Source organism: Dicentrarchus labrax, unplaced genomic scaffold (genome assembly GCF_905237075.1).
Source record: "Dicentrarchus labrax unplaced genomic scaffold, dlabrax2021, whole genome shotgun sequence".
In the NCBI taxonomy this organism is placed as follows: domain Eukaryota; kingdom Metazoa; phylum Chordata; class Actinopteri; family Moronidae; genus Dicentrarchus; species Dicentrarchus labrax.
This window is the reverse complement of record NW_026136703.1, coordinates 2,751,044-2,774,502: the sequence shown is the minus strand read 5'-3', so window position 1 is coordinate 2,774,502 and position 23,459 is coordinate 2,751,044. Positions and strand designations below refer to the sequence as shown.

Genomic DNA, 23,459 nt, shown 5'->3' with positions numbered 1-23,459 from the left:
CCTATATGATGGTCTACATGCCGCCACATGAAAAAAATAAAATAAAAAAACACTTCTTTACATTTAAATGTTTTTTTTCTTTCTTTGGCTCAGGGTGTAGCTATTATTTGGTAGATGACATATACCCTAGGTTAGTTATGAGGAAAATGTCTCCAAGATCTCTATAGAAATAAGTCTTGCACTTCCAACATGGTTCTTTGTTCAAACCAGATTAGAGAGATGGGAATTTTATTGGACGGTTGCTGGTTTGCCGGGCTGTAGCTGCTGAGGAGGTCATGTGTTCTGGGAAATATTATTTTTTTGACATCTCTAAATATATACCATGTCAAACACTGCAATAAATACATATATTCATTGAAAATGTAAAAAAAAAAAAAAAAAAAAAAGAGAAAAAAGAACTTATTTCCAAGAAGACAAAGATGGTAATACAAGTGACAAGTGAAAAAAAATATTAAAATCATGATGATGTGACATTTGTTGGGGTCTGTAGCCTAGTAATTAAATATGTTTTCTGACATCTGGAGAATAAACTACAGTGCACTACAGTACTTAATTATGATGCTGTTTGTCACACATTTTACCTCATTAATATTGTGAATAATTGCGGCCCTATAGGATACGCTCATTCCCAACACACAGTGCAGCCACTGTGGTTGTGTTTATTTATGGCAGCTCTTTTGGGTGCATCCAACAAATTGTCCTCCGAGCGCACATCTACAGGCATTCTGAGCATACACACATACTAACACAGATATACCTATAAAGTTAAATCTAAATGAACCACCTCACACTGACATTGACTTTACTGGGAGCGAACAACGCTTTTCGCCTGTAGCTTCTTCAGGTTCGCTCAGTAAAATTACAAGCCCTCACAGGTGTGATGAATAGGCTGCATCTGGGTCACACAAGCAGTTATTAAAGTCTTAATTTGTTCTCTATTTCCAAGGTGTTTTACCACTTTTACAATGGTGAAAGTAGATCAAAAAACATAATTTAAAAAAATAGCATGATTAATCTAACGTAATAATCCTAATAAAGTTACAGAAAAGTTATTCCAGCATGCTGTGGTTAATTTAGATTTTGAACTGCATAGCCAGGCGACCTAGCAGCACCTGACTGTTGCTGGCTGTGCATGGGGAGTTTCATTTACTAGTGAACAGATAAAGCTATATGAAGTAGAGATTTGATTCTTTTTTTCAGGCTTGGGTGGAGCTCATAACTGCTCAGCCTTATTTTATCCAGCCTGATCAAAGCTCTAATATGCACCCACTTACATGTCTAAGTTAACCTGTAGTTTTGGTCAAATAACCATTTCCCTCATGCATGTTTACACCCACCATAGGACTGATTTTATCTCGCCTTGGAGTCACCTTGGACTCACAGTCACAGTATTGCTAAAATTTTGGCTACGGCCCTGCTGAGTAACATGAAATATGGAATGTAGTGAATGTGACACTCTCCCCTCTGTCAAGGTGCCCTTGAGCAAGGCGCTGAATCAAATCCCCAACCGCCTGTGGTTGTCCCCCTGTGGACAGCAGCAGCACTCTGTGCGGGTCTACACAGCAGCTCCTGCACTACACATGGATTACAGCTGCTGTGGATGTGAAGCAGGCTGCATCTGCAAACTGAACAATAACCAACAATACACATCTCCAACCATCAGTCTGCCTTTAAAGGAAGCTGTCTCAGTGTGGGAGCAGCCTGTTAACGGCACTGCAGATGGACTAGAGTCAGCTCCCCGGCAGCAGCAGCAGCCTCATCACTCTGCCACATCCTCCCCCTCCACACACACACACACACACACACACACACACACACCATGAACGTATCTCTCACATCCTTCCGTCGCTGCATTTAACCCTCATCTGCTGCGTTTAGAAGCGACCTGACGACGCACGGCTCCGGTTTCTTCTGCGTTTTCCGCGGACACCGTGCAGTGTGAGGTCGCTCCCCCCGGCTGCGGAGGACACAATGAGGCGGCTTTTTCTTAGAGCCGTGCAGGACAAAGCCATGAACCCCTGGCTGCTCTTCGCTCTCCTCGGACTCTGGTAAGTGTGGTGTGAAGGAGCAGGGATATCTCCATGATGAGGATGAGGAAGAGGAGGGAGGTTTGTTAGTGGGGGGAAACGGTTGCAGATGTTGCCGCCTCCTCCGGGCTCTCGTGTCTTTGCCCCCCCTCAGGCATCTTGTATTGTACCTGTGATCGCAGGACAGTGGCTCATTGTGTGTTCTGGGGCCTGAGAGCAAAAGATTTGATCCTTTGCTTCGTCAGGAAATGTTCTTACCTTGAGCCATATGTCTGCATTTTTTATAATCTGTGCGGAAATTTGCGCACAGAAGCGGGCTGGAATTGGTCTGCCACAAGCCTTGAACGCTTTTCTGCCTCAGTACAGCGGTAGAATGCCATGTGGGCTGCTGATGGACGGATGATGGATGCTTTTGTTTCTTGGAAGACACAGATCTTCACTTTCCTCAGCCCCAGTTAGTCACAGAGGTGTGAGGAAAGTGAAGATCTGTGTCCTGCAGGCCTATTCCTTGAGATGAAAAATGTGAAAATGTTATAAGTAGAAAGAGCTTCATTCATACAACATCATTCTGTGTGTACAGTTTTCAAAAACTGTAACTTAAGCAAGTTCCTGTGTTGTCCTTTACCCTATATCGTGGTATTTGTCATGGTATTTGTGTCATGGGTCAGGAAACACAGGATCGGATTCAAATGCAGACAGGAAACATTCAGGAATTTAAAAAGGTCCAGTGCGTAGGATTTAGCGAGATCGAGCGGTAAAGTTGCAGATTGCAACTAACTGAACATGGCTCACTTCTGTACATGACGACCTGGGAATGAGAATGAGCTGTGAAGTGTGTTGGAGAAACTATGGCAGCCGCGAAACTTGCGAAAAACACGAAATGCCCTATCTATAGTCAGTGTTTGGCTTGTCCCTTCTGGGTTACTGTAGAAACATGGCAGACAAAGAGAGAAGGTCAGAAGGTGTCCCACGGTGTCTGTATCTCTAAACGGCTCATTCTTAGGTAACGAAAGTATGATTATTATTTTCAGATGATTATACACTAATGAAAACATAGCTGTGAATATTATATTCCATTTCTGACAATAGATCTTCCTAAATGTTACACACTGGACCTTTAATGACACAAATACAGTTATATGAGCTTACTGGCATGTGTAGAAAAAGTCCAAACAGAAGCAACAGAGTCCAGGGCAGGAAGATACAAATTCAAGATGGCTCAGGTACAGGTTCCCAGGTGACGGATCGAGGCTACAAAGCAAGGTGTGGCGGGCAACCAACAAAGCAACTAGAATGAACTACCACTGAAACAAGCTAACACAAAGACTAAGCACAGTGGTGAGGAGGAAGATAAATAGACACAGGAGAAAATAACCAGGCCGGGGCAGGCAATCAAAACTGACAGGAAACACACAAAGTAAGGAAGTAAAAGGACTGACACCAAAGGAGAAAAACGGGAAATAACTAAACTAATGCAATTGGATTTCTCCAGAATTGCTCACCCCCTTTAAAAGTCCAACCCACAGAGCAATCAGAGCCAATCAGAGCTCCCACTGCTGTCATTTAAAGAAAATTGGTCAAAACAGAAGCAGATTTTTAGTTCCTAGGAGTCCTACATATCTTATTTTTTGGCCCCCTGTTCCCGGTAATTGCCTATGCCTGTCAACCGCTTTGCTGTAACCTCAGTTTTCTGTTATAAATGTGTAGACTCAAGCCCAAGCTGAGCCATAATCTGGCCTGTTTGTCTGAACAGGCCTCATTTTACTCTCAACACTAGTATCACATACATTTAGCACTTACACGTTCCTTTAAGTGCCCTATTTAGACCAGTGTAGCATACAAACATTTAATAAAAGCTGTAAAACACATTATAACCAGTTGTAACAGTCATAAAGACATTTTATGGTTGATTATTGTTGATTATTATTGATGTACAGTATTGGTCAACAGTTTAAGACTTCCAGGGCGGCTGTGGCTCAGAGGCAGAGCGGGTCGTTCCTTAATCGGAAGGTTGTGGGTTCGATCCCCGGCTCCTGGTGCCACATGTCGAAGTCTTGAGTAAGATACTGAACCCCAAATTGCTCCCGATGCATCGGTGTGTGAGTGTTGTGAATGTGTATGAATGTTTCTGTTCAGTTTGATGGACTTTGCCATCACTGTGTGAAAGGGTGAATGTGGCATGTAGTGTAAAAGCGCTTTGAGTGGTCAGAAGACTAGAAAGGCGCTATACAAGTACAGGTCCATTTACCATTTATGGGTGCAGACAGAAGGAGTTACAATTAAACACATTAATGAACACTTATGTCTGCTTACAAATACATTATAGTATGTTATAAACCATTATATATACACTGCTAATAAATGCTAAATAGGGGGACTTAAAGTTAAGTGTTACCAATTTACAAGGTGCCTCCATTAATAGCACCTCACATTGAGATTGATAGAGATAGATTCCTCTTGTTCTCGGTGTACTGTGTATAAACCTTGTTGCCTTCAAGGGCCATCATGTACATTGTGCACAGCACATAGATTCATAGTTAACCTTGAACCCTCAAAAGCAACCAGTGCTCTTTTTCCAGAACACTACGCTGTACCAGGTTTTCTGTGAGTCTGTTAGTTGGGTCATTTTTGTCAGAAGTCTCCATCAAGAGGTCACCTGAGGCAGGATGAACACAAGCACTCCTGCCTGGAGACGAACTGCCCCCGTCAGGTGAAATCATCTCTCCTTAACAATAGGCTATATGCTGCCCTTCTCCTTTTGTTCTTTCTTTGACCATAGCCATGTTGTCTGAATTCTGATTTACTTAATAACTGCATTTGCTTGAAATGATACTAGATCAATAATACAGAGGTTCTGTTAAAGGTCCAGTGTGTAACATTTAGGAGGATCTATTGGCAGAAATGGAATATAATATTCATAGGTATGTTTTTATTAGTGTATAATCACAGACCCTGGAAGTAGCCCTCCGTGGAGGCTGCCATGTTGGACCGCCATGTTTCTACAGTAGCCCAGAACAGACAAACCAAACACTGGGACTAGATAAGGGCTTTCAGGCATTTTCTGGTGCGTTTCACGGCCACTAGTTGCTCCCTCATGCTTGGTAATGCAAGTGTGTTGCATTCTTTAAGTACACTGCTAGATGTCACTAAAACCTACACACTGGTCCTTTAAATCTGGGGTTGCCAGGGTTTTTTTTCCCGTCATTGGACAAATATTCCATAATAGCCTTTAGGCATAAAAAATATTCTTCACCTTCACTCTTGGCCAATCACAGGTCATTTCAGAGACAAGTTGTTCCCATTGGCTGTTCTACAAATGCACATGCACGCCCCTGCAGATGGTGAAAGCCTCATTCAGTGGTGATTAATTCTGCAACTCTTTTGCTTGCAACAGCACAAAACACTTGTCCGAACACGTCCCGGCTTCACACGGAGCTTCAGGCTCATTATGTTGCCATTGGGTTTGGATCGATGAGTGTGGTGTGTGCGTGGTGTACTAGCCTCTCATCCCTCTGTTAGACAGGTCGTAGACCACAAGCTCAGGAGAACTTTGGTTCTTTAACTTGGTGATCAGCAGTGGCAGCACAGACTTTGTTGGTTTAAGTTTGCCAAGCAGCAACTAGAACAGATGACAGTGGTGAAAAGTCCCTGAAGAAGAACATGCTGAGACAGACTGAACTGGCGCGGAATCAGTGACTCATCATGAAGGTCTGCAGGGCTCCAGTTGAATCAACACTCAGAATCAAAGCAAGGGGATTCAGTAGAACTCTGCCAGCATTCACTGTATGACTCTAAACTTCATTTGAACTCAGGCAGCAACCGCCACAGCTCAGTGCTGAAGGCAGTGCCCCAGTGTGTTACACTGAGCTGGAGTTCTTGCAATTGCCCTAACTCTAACTGTAATGAACTGAGTAGGAAAACTCGCAGAATCTAACTACAAATACAAAGTCAGTTAGATGCAGTTAGCCGTAGCGGTTGTTGCTTGCTTGTGCCTCCACCACTCTATCTAGTCTGCATCTTGCTTGTACATCCAGACAACATCAATACCTCAGTTTTTGCAACAAGACTGAAAACTGTACCACAGACGCATACAGGATCAGTGAACTATTATCATAAGTCAGACGTAGAAAGTAGTGAGGGACAAACGTCAAGGATCTATTGTAGAGCTGACTTTTTTACATCTCTTATTCAAGTACTTGTTCCATCATAGAGATGTCGGTGACTGTTGACAAGGACAATCGGCTTTGCTTTACCTTTCTTTTGAGTTCTTTTATGTATTAAGTGGAGTTTAAAACAACTATGAAATATAGCCAAAGAATCTGCATATCCAGTGTTCAAGTCCCTCTTTGTGTGTGTGTGTGTGTGTGTGTGTGTGTGTGTGTGTGTGTGTGTGTGTGTGTGAGATTGGGTGGTTGTAGCTGTAGAAATCACTAGCCATTATTCATATGGCGAACCCTGGCTCGAACCCTGGCTCCTTTCAGTCCTTGAGTTGAACTTCAAATTCCTCCTTAATTAGGAATTTAATATAATGGCAAATAAATCTTAAATAAACCGTGAGATAAAGAAGCAATGGTGGCAAAACCCAAATCCAAGCTTCAAACTTTTCTTCGGAAGCCTGTGGGTAATGATCGACAAAGACATCCATGTTTGTTGTGGGATCAGTTGAAGCAGCCCAGCCTCACAAAATGGCATATGAATAACAAAAGAGGAAAAAAGAGGTTGTTTAAAAGGGGTTTACCTCTGGGGACCATGAAAGTCCATGAAAATGTGATTAGTTTTTGATCATTATGGATCAACATGTAGGTCAAGGGCAAAAGGTGAGGGGAGTCATTAGAAATTGTTCTCCAGGGTCCATTATACCAAATTTATTGGCAAAGATATCGTACCAAGGAGTTTTGATTGACAAACAGACAGATGAACACTACCGTTCTTAAGCTTCACTGCTGGTGGGGAAAAAGGAAAAAAAAAATCTAAATGTTTACCAACCAAATTGCAGAAAACTTTGTGTTTTCTATCTATTATTCACAGCCATGGACAGGATTCAGATGAACATGGCTTCATGGAGTCTCATACAGTATTATTTCTGTGTTTAGACGATAGCACAGAGTCCTGAGGCTCATTCCTGCTGCACTGGGTTATTGTGCTGTGGTTGAGGTCATGTTCTTTGTATTAGAAGCCTGGGCTGAACGCCAAGTCCTCAGGTCTCTTTACAGTATCAGGTTCGTGTTCATTAACAGAGAGAACAGCAGCAGCACACCTTGGCACAGACAGAGTTTGGCCATGTGTAACCACCTATAATAGACACAGCATGGCAGGGCAGCAGGAAACACACCTAACGCTTCCGACAGCTGTGCGTCATTGCCAGGTTACATCCTACAACTACCTTTTTTTGCACTGGATTCAATAAAGCATTCTGCTTCTCGAAATCCACTGAGAGCTTGTATGCGACTTAGACTCGCATCACAGATAACCTCAAGCCTTTGGCAGAATAAAAAAAAGTGATTACTTCACAGCAGAAGATGACTGAAAACAGGCTTTATTGAAATGCTGTGATCACAAAATAAATTGCTTTTGGTGTTTGCAGAAACAGCTGATTTTCTGTTATGTTGTTTGCTGACATAAGCACAGAAGAAATATATGGATTATAAGCAAAAATCTGACTTTTGTCCTTGAAGAGTCCTACAGCCTTGAATGTTATTGTGTAAAACAGCAAAGAGGGGTATACATACACAACATTTTATCTGGAACAATTTAAACACAGTGAAACGCGTTCGTTTTGTCCACCGAACTCGATCTCCGAGTCGGTTTCCTGAGTTACGAACCGGAAGTTGCAAATAAAATGCTCCCGAGGACGTATAAACGACTCCTGAAGTCGTCTGAACTCCCGAGTTCAGTTACCAAGATGGCTACTCCGAGCATCACACGTAGTAAACATTGTGGTTTTCTACTATTTTAAGCACTTTTGTCTTTGTTGTAACCAAATGAAGAACCGTCGTTACACACAGCACTGTATACTGTTACCTATAGGCATGTCGCATACAGTCTTATGTATGTGTTAAATACCGCCTAATTAGTTATTTTGTAGCTTGTGCATCTGAAATTGGCTTCCAGATGTGAGACATTCAGAATCCAAAAATGTTGGCTAAAACTGACTCAACAATGAAGCAGAAAAAAAAGTCTTGTAGGGACGCAATGCACAAAGCAGAGCAAAGTAGCCACGGTAACGTTTAAGTGTTAGGATCATTAAACGGAATATTCAGATATCAAAACTGTGAAATTAATGATTGTGTAATATGTAATGAACATGTGAAATCCTCGGTGGGTGCACCGTTAACCTAAGAGTAATCACTATAAGTACGTCTGAATTGAAATTTATAGTCCAACCTGCCTAATGCATTTTGTGTTAACCAAGCTCAAGTTTACTGAAAACTTGACTTAATGCAGTTATTTTCAGCTTAAACAACTTCAAATAAATATTTTCTACTTCAATTAGAACTTTTGAGGCAATAGGTTTCCTGACTTTTTTAAGTAAAGTCAACTTATCACAATTTACAGTGTGTATCTTGGATGAGCCTACAATAACCAGATCTGCGAACACTCCGGAGCAGCTTCAAGTCCAAACCAACAAGGAACCAAATGATCTGTTTGCGCTGAACCCTGTTGAGTGGATCTGTGTATTTATACGTCAATCACATGTGCACTTCATCAGCTATATAACAGTAAAATTTGTACATAACAAATTGGTATAGCACTTCCAATTGACTATTAATTAGAAAAAAACATTTTTTAAAAAGTTAGGGCATAAGGGGGTGCAATCTAATGGTTATACACTATTATCGGATACAGTATGATCATGATTGAGCAACAAAGCTAGACATTTTGGGGAAGATGGGATAATGAGTTCTGTAGCACTTTGTAATTCTGCTGCGATTCATTTCAAAATTATTATGTGCTACTTACCCACACTGGAGGAGTACAGATGAGGACAGTAATACTACATAGTTCTTATGACTACAATAAATGTGTACGTTTACTTTGGAACACACAGAGGTTCAGGGAAAAGAGCATTGTCACGAATATACTGTGTCCTCGAGGCTGAACTAGGAAATAAAGATAGTAAAATTTAGTTAAAGAGACAGTATAGAAGCAATTTACAGCAATTTAAATGTGTGATGTTTCTAAGACTTGATGGCAAGACAACATAAACACATATTCACCTTCAAATTCATGATTTCGAGTTTCCTGCACCTTAACATAAGTTGCAAGAAAACGGAGAATAAATATGGTCCTGGTTATAGCTTTGTGTGTAGCCATTACGCAGCTAATATAGCTAAGATGATTAAAACTAAAGCGTATTTCAGTCAGATGTGTGAGATGAAAAGCACGTCTGAAACACGATGGATAGTCTATTAGGGCTCAAGAGTTTGGCATATTCTCAAACACTGGTGAATACCTATAGAAAGCCTTCTTGTGGATGTGTTCCAGTCACGTCAAACTGGCAGTACTGGGTGGGGGATTACATATGCCATCTGTCATGGGAAGGCTTGGGAAAAAGGGCTACCTTTCTTAGCAGGCCTAGACTTAGATAAATGGTGGAAAACTGATGGACAGATTGGTGGGAATTTAAGTTTACACCTATAATCAATGGTCTGAAGGGTTTAGAGCCAGTCAATGCTCCTTAGGACTTGTTAAAACCTTACTGTAAATCTAACCCAAACCTGCATCAACCCTATATTCTATACACCCATTGAATTATATGCAAATTACTGAATAACATTGTTTCCTACGTTTGTTTCTACTCCACAGTGCAGCATTTGGGCCCAGTAAACAGGAAGAAGAGGACTATGAAGATGTTCCCATAAATAAGACCTGGGTCCTATCACCGAAGGTCTACGAAAGCGATGTGACTTTGATCCTAAATAAACTGCTGCAGGGCTACGACAACAAACTGCGGCCTGACATCGGAGGCAAGTTCAGTTCATCCTGTGGAAATGTGCTTTGTTTCATCTTTGTTACCACAACACATTCTACTCAGATGCAATGCGGGGGACTTCAAAAGAAGTCTGTAAATATCTTTGTGCAGTTAAGGGGACTGCTTTGTAGGGATGTGCACCTCCATCGCTGAGGCCAATATATATGCATCTTGACGCATTGCCAACAATATGATACATTAAAGAAACATTTGAAGCAACTACTAATGCGAACAATCAACCAACAATGGCAAACAAGTGCAGTTTGAGTACAAAGATTGAATGATTTGAGACTAAAACGAATAGTTTACTGACGTCCAAATGAGTGCTCAACTTTCTCATGCCCATCAATGCAAACACTGCAATCCTTTCCTTGTGCTACTGGCCTGATAAATTTTGGTCATCTGCCACTAATTCCACCTCTCATCGTAGAGTTTTACCCCATCTTCTATTTAAGAGAGATAAATCACTTGACACCAGTTTTGCGCAATATTGACTGCACTTTATATGAGCAAATTTGAACGCCAAAAAAGAAGTAGTAGATTCCAAAACCCATCTAGGAAGAAGTCATTGGAAATTGTTTGGAAAAGGCATTTTCAAAAAATACTTATTGGATGCAGGTTATTGGATAAACCATTGGTCAGATCAACAAACCATTTAACATATTCAAACTTTTACCAAAGCCAGATGGGAGAAGAGTGAAAAACCTTCAGTGCTGTTTTTTGCTTTTGTTTCACCAAAGAAATACTCTCCAGTTCTGATATAACCAATGCCAGCTGCATCTATTCTAACCTCTTTAGAACCCGGCATCTACATTAACCTTAAAGCAAACTTGTTTTTGAGCATAATGGTCACTTCACACAATCATCGTCACACATACCTAGTGTTAAACCACGCCCGTAGCTCATGCCTTTGTTGTTTGTCTCATTGGTCCAAACCACTGTTCAGATGCCAGCCTTGCTAGGCAAGGTTAGATGTATGCATCGAATCAGCTAACACCATTGTCATGACCTTTATTTAGGCAAAAAGGATGATCTATGGTGATGTAATAGGGATAGGATGCTGTTCTTTGTTGTAGATAACTTTATTATTTAGATTGACAAGTCAGACAGCATATTTTTGGACATCAGCTAACGTGTACAACAGTTGATGCTGTCTATATCAATACAGTGTGTCCTATGTTATGTTTCAGTGAGGCCAACGGTGATTGAAACAGCTGTGTATGTCAACAGCATTGGACCAGTGGACCCCATCAACATGGTGAGACAGCTTCTTCTGATTTCCCTTTGCTTTTTGTCTGCTGATATAATAGATAATGGATAGATAAATTACCAACTTGCTAATTTTGTTATTACACTTCATGTTTTTACAGTTTTAGTAAGACATTAGGATTTATTCTCTGTGGATCTAAATGAATGGCTGTACATCCAATAGTTGAGTACAAAAGTTAATTCTTTGCCTTGCAAATGGTATTTCAACACAATAAAAAAAAACCTTCACTCAAGGTCAACATGCTTTTAAACTCCATCCATTAGAAAAGAAAGAAAGAAAGAAAGAAAGAAAGAAAGAAAGAAAGAAAGAAAGATGGTAAAAAAAAATCTATTAGGTGGACCTTGATTTGAGATTTATATTTGTTGGATTTTCTTATTCTGTCGCAGGAATATACCATTGACATCTTCTTTGCCCAGACATGGTATGACAGCCGACTCAAGTTTAACAGCTCTATGAAGCTGCTCATGCTCAACAGTAACATGGTAGGCAAAATCTGGATTCCCGACACATTCTTCAGGAACTCCCGCAAATCAGATGCCCACTGGATTACCACTCCCAACCGTCTCCTGAGGCTGTGGAGCAACGGGAGGGTCATGTACACACTGAGGTAGGACAGTTAGGTGCCCAGTTTGCTAATCATTTTTGGGTAGCCATTTTTATTGTTGAACTATCAACTTTTCAAAAGATCTTTGTTGTTTGTGCAGCTTTAGTGTGTGCGTCTGTTTTTATCATGTAGTTCTCTTTTAGGTGACCCCAATTTGTCAAAGCATGATGTAATGGTCATTATTTTTTTCTGCATTTGTTGGTGTAATTAGAGAACATGAAGTACCATTACTATATTCAGTCACACTTGGGAGGGAAAAAAACAACGCTGAGACTTGCCTTTTCTCTGTCACAATTCTGTTTCTGTCAGGTTGACTATTAATGCGGAGTGTTACCTTAAGCTGCATAACTTTCCAATGGATGAGCACTCGTGTCCACTGGAGTTTTCAAGCTGTAGGTGGTCAAACGTTTTCCCCTCCCATTTTTGAACCCACCATCTCGACTTCAACTTTCGTAACTTGCCCAGGAGAGGGGCGTTTGTGTGGGCTAGCATAGTGGCTAAGCCCTTGTTCCTTCTCTTAGCCAGAAGGCCCATCTGCTTGAGGCTGCCCTCTCTAAGCCTGTACCAATCTATCATCTGCTCCACCAGCGGAGAGAGGAGGTCACCCAGTCCCATTTTCTCTGACAGACTTAATGAATTATGCACCCTCTCCCAGTCTGATTCATGCTGTCTGTGCCATCTTTCATTTGTCTCTTGCATTGTGCTTTAGCCTCTCATGTCTTGTCATGATCTAAATCTTCCACACTCTAGTGAAAAATGCATAGCCCATTTCATGGAGTTGAGGACAAATGTCAGGACCAGTACAGTCACACTAAATGTCATCAAATGAGCACAGACCAGTAGTAATTTCATAAACAAAAACGACTTAACAACTAATGAGACCTCACCTTAAAAACAGAATTGGTAATTTGTTTAAATGCCTGAAAGAACATAAGTTTTGCTTACAAGCAAGCATCCTGTTACAGATTTGCCAATAACACGTCCTCATACCAAAAACACTGAATAGGTTGAGATATATATATATATATATATATATATATATATATATATATATATATATATATAAGAGAGAGAGAGAGAGAGAGAGAGAGAGAGAGAAACTAGAGACAGGCGTAGCGGACCTTCGTTGTACTGGAACTTTGTTGTACTGGTCCTTCTTTTACATTTTAAAAGCGGCACACTTGGGTTAGGTTTAAGAACCAGAACTACTTATGTTTAGGAAAAGATCATGGTTTATGATGATGATATTTATGTTGACTGGTTTACTAAGTACGTTAAGTGGTGGCTTGAAGCTGATTTGGTATTTGGTATTTACAACCTTGGAAAGAGACTCAACAATCAACTATATTTCTCAATGACTGAATGACTGAATCCACTTTTTAAGTAACTTATGTAAGGTTAAAGAAGTCAACACTGACTTTTAGTTTCAAACCATGCAAACATTCTTTGTGTAAAACAATCCAATTTAGAAGCACTACAAGCTCAAGTCAGATAAAATATTGTGGTATGAACAAGCAAACTTCACTACAAATGTATTACTGACTAAGGGAATTTCTTTCCTCCTTCATTGTACACCTCAAATAGAGCAATTACCTGCAGACTGTGTAATGCCTAGCTGCACAAACAACTTGCTATTGACTAATACAGGAATGCCTATTAAAGCTTATGTTTACTTGTCACATACTGTATTTCACAGAGATCTTGCTCATTTGAAGAAATTTCATGAGACTGTGCAGGTCAGATCCATCTTGAATGCCCCCCTTTGCCTTGCCATGGTGCAATGTTCCCTTGTGATGTACAGTATAATGAATAAGCGTCATATTGGACATTATAGGCATCAGTAAGGCTTCTAATTTATCTATTATGTGTCTTTGTTTGGGGTTTTCTGTAGATGGTTATCCCAAGAATGAGATCATGTACCGGTGGCAGAGACGGGCGGTGGAGGTGGCAGACCAGCGGTACTGGAGACTCTACCAGTTTGCCTTTGTAGGGTTGAGGAACACCACTGATGTGGCACACACTCAGTCAGGTGAGCTATTGTGGGCAAGTCCTCTTACATATTGCCAGTCTCCAGTTTTACATGAGGCACTGATACTACAAGAATTTTCATTAGTTTTGGGGAAGAGTGTGAATCATCATGTAGATCCCATTTGTTCTTGTGCTCCATTTGTTGTACCATGGTGTCAATCTCGGAAACCAATGGCTATCACCTGATGACAATTTAGCCTCTGGGGGCAGCAATCAATGTGTTGGGACTTCCATAGTGGCTAGCGGAGATCCAGAAAATAGATATCCTGGCCAAGACTTCGTCTTCAAGAAAGACACATTTTGACTAACCTAAATGTTTAATTGACACCACCTGATGGTTGAAATTTGCATTTGTGTTCCGAATCTTGTGGTCACCACACAGACTGTTGCAAGGAAAGAACCAGAACATTTCCAATGCCAAAATCTTGGTCCCATGTGCAGATATATTTATAGAGATTGCAATGAAGTAAACCAAGCTTATGTTTATGTGCAGTCCTCTCATTGATTTCGATTTTAGTAACCCATATGTAAGCAGGTAATTCATATTGAAATAACAAGTAAATAAAAACTATTTTTTACACTGCCATTGCTAAATTCTTAATGTTTTATCTATATATCTACCTAATTGTTAAACCTACAGGCGAATATGTAATCATGACGATCTTTTTCGACCTGAGTCGGAGAATGGGCTACTTTACCATCCAGACCTACATTCCCTGCAGTATGATCGTGGTTCTGTCCTGGGTCTCTTTCTGGATCAACAAGGATGCTGTGCCAGCCCGCACGTCTCTAGGTTTGATATGTTCTTATTTCATACCAGAGCTTAAATTTGTCTTGTTTTGTAAGTCACTGTACTGGCCATCAATCTTTGAAATATTTCAACATAATGAGGAAATTATGGCATTAAAGGCCTGAAAACATACTTTCTCAATCACCTTCTCCTTCTCTTCTCCCTGGTTTAATGTGAACAACTAGATCACATACTTCCTTGAACCAACCAAGATTTTGCAATATTTGAATGAGAATGAGATGACTGCTGGCATTGTTTGGTCACTGTCAATCAAACCTTGTGAGTTTATGTGTTGTGAGTGAGTGTTGATCTTAATTAAAAAGTCATGGATATTATTGCTGTAGAGAAATGCCTAACATATGAATCCAGGTTTTCAGGGGATTCTATGCAGGTTTCACACAGATGGTGCTTTTTAACCACCCACACCAACCCAGATGTTCTATGCCCTGCAAGTATTACCAAAGGGACAACACAGAGACTAAAGATCTAATACTGATTCAAAGTTTGTCAAAATACACCTCAATGCTATAGAATTTCACAGATTTCTACTTGGCTTAATGCCTGTCACAATTACTCTTGTTGGATGATATATTGTCCCAGAAATAATTGTGATAAATGATTTTGTCATTTAAAGCCCATTGAATGCCACTGATATAATGGTAAGCATAATATTCTAAGCATACCGTTTCAAAGAATAACAAAATTCAGACAATGGCTCTGTTAACAAAAAGTGCACTTAAAAAAATATTAAATATTTAGCACAGAGTTGGGCTATAGAGTCATTCATCGCTTAAACAATGCAATGTATATATAAATCACATTGGATAAAATATTGGTGACATTCTTAAACGGTAAGTTGATATCATGATAGGTTATAATTGCATATTGAATAAATTGTACAATAAGTCGATAACGTAAATATTGTGACAGGTCTATGTGGGTGTTAAATATTCTGTCAAATTCACCATGTAGCACACAGGCATTCAAATGAATGTAGAGAAAAAGCATTTGATATTCCCTTTCATTAGGTATCACAACAGTGCTCACCATGACAACTCTAAGCACCATCTCAAGGAAGTCCTTACCCAAGGTTTCCTACGTCACTGCCATGGACCTGTTCGTCTCTGTCTGCTTCATCTTCACCTTCGCTGCCCTCATGGAGTATGGCACTCTGCACTATTTCACCAGCAACAGACAGACCAAAAAGGCTAAAGCAAACAACACACAGGTACCCAACATTCACTTTCTTTCTTTTCAGTGAGTAATTTTCTTTTGAAGCCACTGAATGCTAATCGAAACATACTGAAATGCCTGTGTGTGTTTTCCTCCACAGCAGAAAGCATCCAGTATGGTGAATATCCGACCTGGCACATCCCTGCTGCAGATGAACAACATCGTGCCCTATCACGAGGAGGCTGACTATGCTTACGAGTGTTTGGATGGAAAAGACTGCACCAGCTTCTTCTGCTGCTTTGATGATTGCCGCTCAGGTGCCTGGCGTGAAAACAGGATGCATGTTCGGGTTTCCAAGATTGACTCTTACTCACGAATATTCTTCCCCACTGCTTTTGGCCTTTTCAATCTGGTTTATTGGATAGGTTATCTGTATCTATAAAACCAGTACCTCAAAAAAGGACGACTGGCGTTTAACATCTGCAAGCATTTCATAGAAACAGAGCTGCTCTTGGCTGCTTAGCAAACATGGAGGCAAAAAATAAACTAAATTGAAATCTAAAGACAAATTATCAATGCCAATACTACAACAAGGTGGTATTCTCTTAACCCTGCAATGTGATTTTCTAACAAGAAAAAAAATGTATTTCTATTATTTAAGCTTAACCATAAATAATACTATCAATCCTTCTATCTATTTTCCGCAACATATCCAGGTCAGCTTTGCGGTGGCAGCAAGTTAAGAAAGGTAGCCCGAACATCTTTCCACCTAGTCACATCTTCCAGCTCACCAGGGCCCATGTTCCAATAAAACACTGTATTAGTGCCCTCTTTGATGCCCCTAAGGTAGATAAAAATGAATACAGTGCCCTCTAAAGTGACCCAATGTACAAGAAAACAGGATAAAGTGCCCCTCTAGGGTGCCCTTCCAGTAGAGAAAATGCAATGCTTGGCCATACAGCCTGCCCTACATGTTAGAATTTTATAAGGAGTAGGGTCTAGACCTGCTCTATTTGAAAGGTATTCTGAGATAACTTTTGTTATGAATTGGTGCTATACAAATAAAATTTAATTGAAAATTGCTACATAGCAAAATTGGTCCAGTGACGGCCCCCACAGCTTACTTAAACTCCAAAGAAAGAAAGTTGTGAGGCATTTATGGTGAAACAGTTTGGCCCTTACACTTGGCCCACATACAGCAATGACTTATGGTCCAGATGTGGGCCAGATCTGGTGGCCACATATGGCCCATGACATAGCTGGCCCTACGTTGGACCAGACAAGTTTCAGCACTGGTTCCACTGAACACAAAAATGGCTGAATGTATGGGCCAACCAACTGGGCTATGTGGGATAATTAATAAATACATCCCGACTTTCTGTACTCTTGTGCCCTTTTTATTTTCTTCCCCCCTGCCCCTCAGACAACCTGAGTCCGCCAGTTCTTTCTTGCCAGATCCTAAGCACCGCTGACAGCTAAAGTGTTCCCATCTGGCCTGGGAACACCTTAGCTGTCAGCTGTGCCGGGAGTACGTCCACAAGGAGACATCCAAAAGTCATCCTAATCAGATGCCCAAACACTTCAACTCGCTCCTTATATATCTGAATTCCTCAGCCCATCTCTAAGGAAGAGTCCAGACACCCTGCAAAGAAGACTTATTTCAGCTTCTTGCATCCACAATCTTTCCGTCATTATCCAGAAGTCACGACCAATCAGTTGACACAACAGTCTGGCTCACTCATAAACAAGGCCCTGAGACACAATTTTCCTCTCTGTCGAACACAGGAATCTATGTAGATAAATAATAGGTGTACATTTCTACCTTGTTCACCATTGCACAATTAAAATAGGGCCTCAAGTGTTTCATTCATTAAAAATGGGGACCTTGACATTGAGGCTAATGACTGTAGGTAAATAACTCAATATAGCTGAATTAAATGTTTTCCTTTGACAGCAAAAGTGCTTCATAATATTGGCCAACTCCACTCATACTCTGCTTTTTCACATGCTTTTACAACCATTAAAATGTTGGGTTCTAATTGCCAGGTCCATTTTGGATCCTGTTCAAGGTCGACAAAATAACCTGATTCACCAAGCTCCAATGCTAACAACTCTCTTATTGGGCCTTTTATCTCTTCTTATTCATTTTTTATTAGCAAAGAGCAATGGAAAACACATTCAGGTACCTTTAGGCTTCATTTTAATCTAGCATGCTGTTGCTTTGGCCGGTTATAATGACAAATGTTGCCAGTGGAAGATTATTTCAGCTTTAGCTAAAAAATGTTAACAGCTAAAATTAACTTGCAAATGTAATTTAAACCTCATTAGATTCAATTGGGATTTGAAAGGATTCAGATTCAAAAAGGCAGATTTGATACTGGATTTCCTAACCTGCTGACGAACCCTAACCCTGCCTATAGAAGCTCTGACCCCAGAAACGTTTGCACAAGTAAAACTCCAGTCTACACAGAGGATATATTGCCATCAAACCTAAAAAAAATAGCCCAAACGTTTGTTTACTCTCTGCCACCGTGCTATTGATATTGTTGACAAGTAGGAAAGAGGAAGTGCATTGCACTTTCAGCTGTAATATGGAATGAAGGGGTATTTATCCTCTGTTAAAGGTAAATTCCCTGATTTTCTTAGAGTGGCCAATAGCTCAGTTGAGTTTCAAGATTTAAAACAGAGTTTTGGGATTCAGGCAGACTATTGGCCACTATAAAACAACCAGGGTGCATATCTTTCTATATCTGAACGACTCCATTGTTCATAGGGTTCTATTTTTCTAGGCAACACCTCACAGCATTAAGATTTGTGAGGTCAAACTGGTCTAGCCTCTGCTCAGAAGCTACTGCATGGAATGAATTTGTAACCTGTCAAACAGTGAATTGTCTTGAACAATGATGGTTGTTTTTCCAGCAGCCAGATTTTATACTATTATGTATCATAAGTTACAAAAAGTGTGAAAATTGTCATTGATGCACTGTTCAGGCAAATGTGCATACACTCTCAAAAACACTTCTGAATTGAAAATTTCCAGCTCTAAATTGGGCATTCCCCTCCTGAACAGTTTTGAGAAAACAATGTCCTTTACTATACAGCTCATAAATTACTTGAATTTCCTTTTATACAGTTCTGTTACATGTGAAAGACTCACTATGTGGACAGCTGTTTTTGCCACCCTGCAAACGGTCTGAGACACAAGCAATGATTGCATATTGAAGTATTTCCAGCAACATCCTCTTAGAATTACTCTACAATTCATGTCTGAATGGCAGCTGTCAGTAGAGTCAGTATCATAAAGGAACAATTAACTACAGAGGACTTAAAGCTGATTTTTTTTCCCTTCATTTTTTAACGTACGCATCTGCTCGGAAATACAGTAAAAAATTCCTTCAGAAATGGCAGGTTCATGAAGTTGTTATATAGTTTGACATTAATTGGCATAGGTGTAGTACTGCTGGAGCGCCAACGATGGTCTGCCACTTTTTTTCTCCAAGTAGGGAAAATAGAATAGCCTACCGTAAAATGTGAGAAAGGCCTCTAATTCCTTTTGGAAAAACTGATGACTTGGTATGGTTGTTTTCACACCTGATGCGTACCGAACCAAATTTAAGACCATCTTTTCAAGTGGCGTGGTTATTTGATCTGTGCCCAAGTACAATACACAGGGTTTACACTAGTGCCTGAAATGGGTCTGTACTCACAGTTATTAAGTACCAGCATTTCTGATCCTTGGTGTACCCTTACTTCTTATTGAGTACCACCACCTGCGGTATAATAATCGCCTAAAAATAAAAATTTTGATGCCCCATAGCCCCCCTAGCAAGTTCAGTTTTCTGTATTTCTAAAAACCCTGCATAAAGCCATGCTGGTGAGGTACTCCTAAATGCCTGCGTAACTCCAAAAGAATTATGGTTAGGGTTATGCTGTGTTTAGGGTTAGGGTTGTGGTGAATTAGGGTACTGGCACCTTTTTTGGTCCAATTCAGGCACTGGTTCACACTAATTAAATGAACTGGACTTTGGGGTCAAGACTGCCATTTCTAATTTGTATGGGACACACAGAAACAAATTAAAGCTGTGGCTTTGTTTTTAAAGAGGTCAGTACAGTAAGTGAGGTAATACTAATGTTGGTCTTAATGTATACTTATAACATCATTATTGTCTCTGCTGTTCATTACAAGAATAAGACCCTTTGCGTAGTCAAGGATTACTTACGTTAACTTAAGTGTATTACGGCATACTCAGGTTCTTTGCTCTTTAACGAATGTTCAAAACAGTCGCTATGAACCTATGCCATTATTGAAGAACATATCATTACATTCTTTATAATTTTACTGAGCATTTCATGTATATAGTAGTATCAGCTTTCAGCCCTAAAGCACCTGTACTTTTTTAGATAGTTAATCAGCAGTATACTGTGCATCCATGTAGACTGCAAAATTCTTGGCTTTTTTGTGATATAAAAGAAGATAAAACACAGGTGTATACTACTTCAGGTATTTTTGTCACACTCTAAAATGTAAGAATGATAAAAGTGACACATGCAGACAACACAGATACCAAGAGAGACAAAAATGCTACACCAATGTTTTCCCATGAAATAACTGCAGTTTAAGCAGTTCTTGAACTTCTCACACACACCAAAGAAACTGTCAGATACAATTTAGTAGCACGTCCTGTATAAATGTCATGTTGCACATAAGTTCTGTAAAATGTCAAATACAGAATAGTCATAACCCTTACAACAGCGCTTCATCTAGATGCCATATTTCTGCCATGGTTTTAGAAATTTATGGTGAGATAGCCATCAATGAACCCACATTTCAGAAAAAGTCATGTCTGAAAACAAGTAGTTTTCATCCATATCTAACAAGGAATGTACTGAAAGCCACATTTATCTATGCAAACATTTTTGCAGTTCTCTAAGGGTGATTACTCCTAGTTTACTTGTTTGGTCTGAACAAGGGATGTACAATTGATATAATTATTTTAATCGATTAATGGTATTAAAGAAATAGTAGATAATCCGATAAACCAAGGAATGCATGAGGAATACTTGACATGACCAAAGTGTCTGTACATCCTTTGTCTAAACCAACTGTGTTTTAGCATTTTTCTACTTTGTGTACTTAGTTCACTTCCCAGTTCCAGTTAAACCAGTTTTTAAAACATGAGATACCAGACTTGTCTTATAATAGGTTTCTGCAGTATCGATGCCAATAAATAAGTACATCCTCCAGCTCACACATATAAGAAAAGTAGATTTTATCATGTTTCAGTAAAAACTGCAGTTAACCTGTTGTCTTAATAAATTCAGCATGAAGTACTTTCCACCACTACTGACTTCTCTGCTGCTTTCAGTGGTTCTTCTTAAAAAAAAAAACTTAAATACTGCCCCCACTCACTAGGTTTTTTTAATCATTGTTAAGCTTCTGTCAATGAAACATCACTTACGTACATATTTTATCCCAAATCATGATCTTACAAAGCCTAACCCTAACCTAACCCTAACCTAACCCTAACCCTAACCAAGTAGTTTTGTTGCCTAAACCTAAACAAACTGCGACAATCTCACAACATTACCCACGTGTTTAAGGTCTGGAGATAACGCAAGGTCCGATACACCTGTTGCTGGTACTCTCCACCAGTCATACACTGATTTAGGAGTCGTTGGCACTCAAACTATTATATTGCTTAGGTATGAGGACGTATTGGCCAAAAAACATGAAAGTTCCTCTAAGCTGTCCCCACCTCAGCAGCAGTGACACCCTTCATTAGGTTTTGCTGCTTCCAGTCACATTATTCTTTGAACTGCTAATCACAGAACATGTGCAAATGACAAATATTCCTCTAATGTAGCATTTGTAGCAGGCTTGGTAAACCTGTTGATACTGTACCAAAAGGAAATTCTGTAGATACATGGGTTGCAAAATGTTAGTCTGATTCTTATCATATCAGTGCTTTTAAATATAGCAGATTGCATTTTAGTATAGTGTGTCAAATATATTGCTAATCTTGTTATTCATTTGTTCATATCTTGGGGGGAATAAATCTAAATTACAAAGTGAATATGCTTAACATTTACAATACTTTGTTAGTTATTTACAGCATAATTAATGCAAGCATAATTTGTTTTTCAGAGCTTCTTTGCCCAAATTCCGTAGCTACATTGCTGCCTATATTATTTGAGAGTATAATTTCAAGAATTTTGCACGTTTTGACAAAGCTGTGTCTTAGGGTTAGCACTGACGGCTTCTGCGGACACTTGGTAGGATAGTCCAGTAGTCTCTATAGGGCCTTCAGTTTCCCCAACTTCAACACTCCTCTGTCTTGGCTTCAAAGAAATTATTCATGATCTGTGTTAAAAAAAAAAAGTGTAAGTTTATATGGCTTTTCAATCTGTAACTCAAATTATTCATTTAAGTGTATTCACCAGTTGCTCTGTAACTACATGTCATTATATTGCATACTCATTCTTGTAAGTAGCTAAAGACTTCAAAATCGAATGCTGTATTGTTCAGCCTAACAACCTCGAAAACCATGTTCAATGATAGAATGCGAACTTGAGAGCAAGGTTGTTAATGACTGGCACATAATACTGCGTATTGCATTCAACTCAAGCCATATAAACACATCTCTCATCTGTGTTCAATGTCATTCTCTGTAAATGTTGCTCATATTGTATCGTGACTACTTACTCAATACACTGTGAGAAAATAAAGCAGTGCCTGGAAAAAGTCCAAGTGGTGTTATCAGACTTGATGTTGCCAAACAAAACACATCATTAAAAGGTTAACATTGGTTTATAGAGACTAGACTACACTGTCAGTATGGCTGGATACAGTAAGTTCTACATTTGGCATTTTCATGTTATCCTATGAAATTTAGGGGGGAAAATTGTTTGCCTATCATTAAAACCCAGGGTTCGGCATTATGTTCATTTCCATGAGAGTTTTTTGGAGCCAGCAGAGGTCACGTACTGTGAGTTGAGCAGAAGAAAACAACGGCAGCTTGCCTGATCACATATTCCTCTTACAGGTAAACAGTACACTAAAATATGTTTCTGAAAGGATTTGAGGAGAGAAATAGTCAACGCAGTAACAGAATCTGGATCCATATTTGATCAGCTCTGCCTAGTTTGACAGTTTGATCTGAGTTTGGTGCGTTGAGCTGGACGGACTGAGAATGACCTGTTAATCACAAGGTAGCCACACCCTAAAGCATACCCTGCTTTATGGTCTATTTTACTCTAAATGGGACTATCATTTACTAAATGAACATCATGCTGTATGGAAGAAGACTGAAACGAGAGATTGAGACCATAAACTCATTAGGAAACTGTTTACTGAGCTCATAAATCAAGAGAGAAGTCGGCTCATTTCTCCATAAGACTGCATGGTTTTGGTTGTTATTGCAGGCAATGGACCTTCCCCTGCTGGGGATAAATGCAGGTTTATCACAGACCGGGGAGCTTTGTCTATTATATATACAGTCAATGTTCAGACCACTGACTTAGTCAATCTTGAACATTTTTAGCCATGCTAGCTCTGTGGTTTTGTGAATGTCAGTCGGTCAGTCCACCACACAGAT

At 39.8% G+C, this 23,459-nt stretch overlaps 1 protein-coding gene and 1 long non-coding RNA gene across 3 annotated transcripts in view; both read left to right on the top strand.

Moving 5' to 3' along the window:
• LOC127354591 (uncharacterized) overlaps nt 1-23,459 on the top strand; it is a 235,707-nt gene that overhangs the window by 77,973 nt on the left and 134,275 nt on the right. The gene's annotated exons all lie outside the window — the stretch shown is intronic.
• gabrg1 (gamma-aminobutyric acid type A receptor subunit gamma1) lies at nt 433-22,612 on the top strand. Of its 2 annotated transcripts, none has more exons than XM_051384027.1 (9): nt 433-2,048; nt 9,834-9,994; nt 11,190-11,257; nt 11,656-11,876; nt 12,183-12,265; nt 13,765-13,902; nt 14,542-14,694; nt 15,720-15,919; nt 16,028-22,612. In XM_051384027.1, exons 1-9 carry the CDS (start codon nt 1,972-1,974, stop codon nt 16,304-16,306), a joined length of 1,380 nt encoding a protein of 459 aa, XP_051239987.1. In that variant the 5' UTR covers nt 433-1,971; the 3' UTR covers nt 16,307-22,612. The 2 variants fall into 2 exon arrangements, with proteins under 2 accessions (XP_051239987.1, XP_051239978.1); XM_051384018.1 differs by having other exon boundaries at nt 435-2,048; nt 16,025-22,612.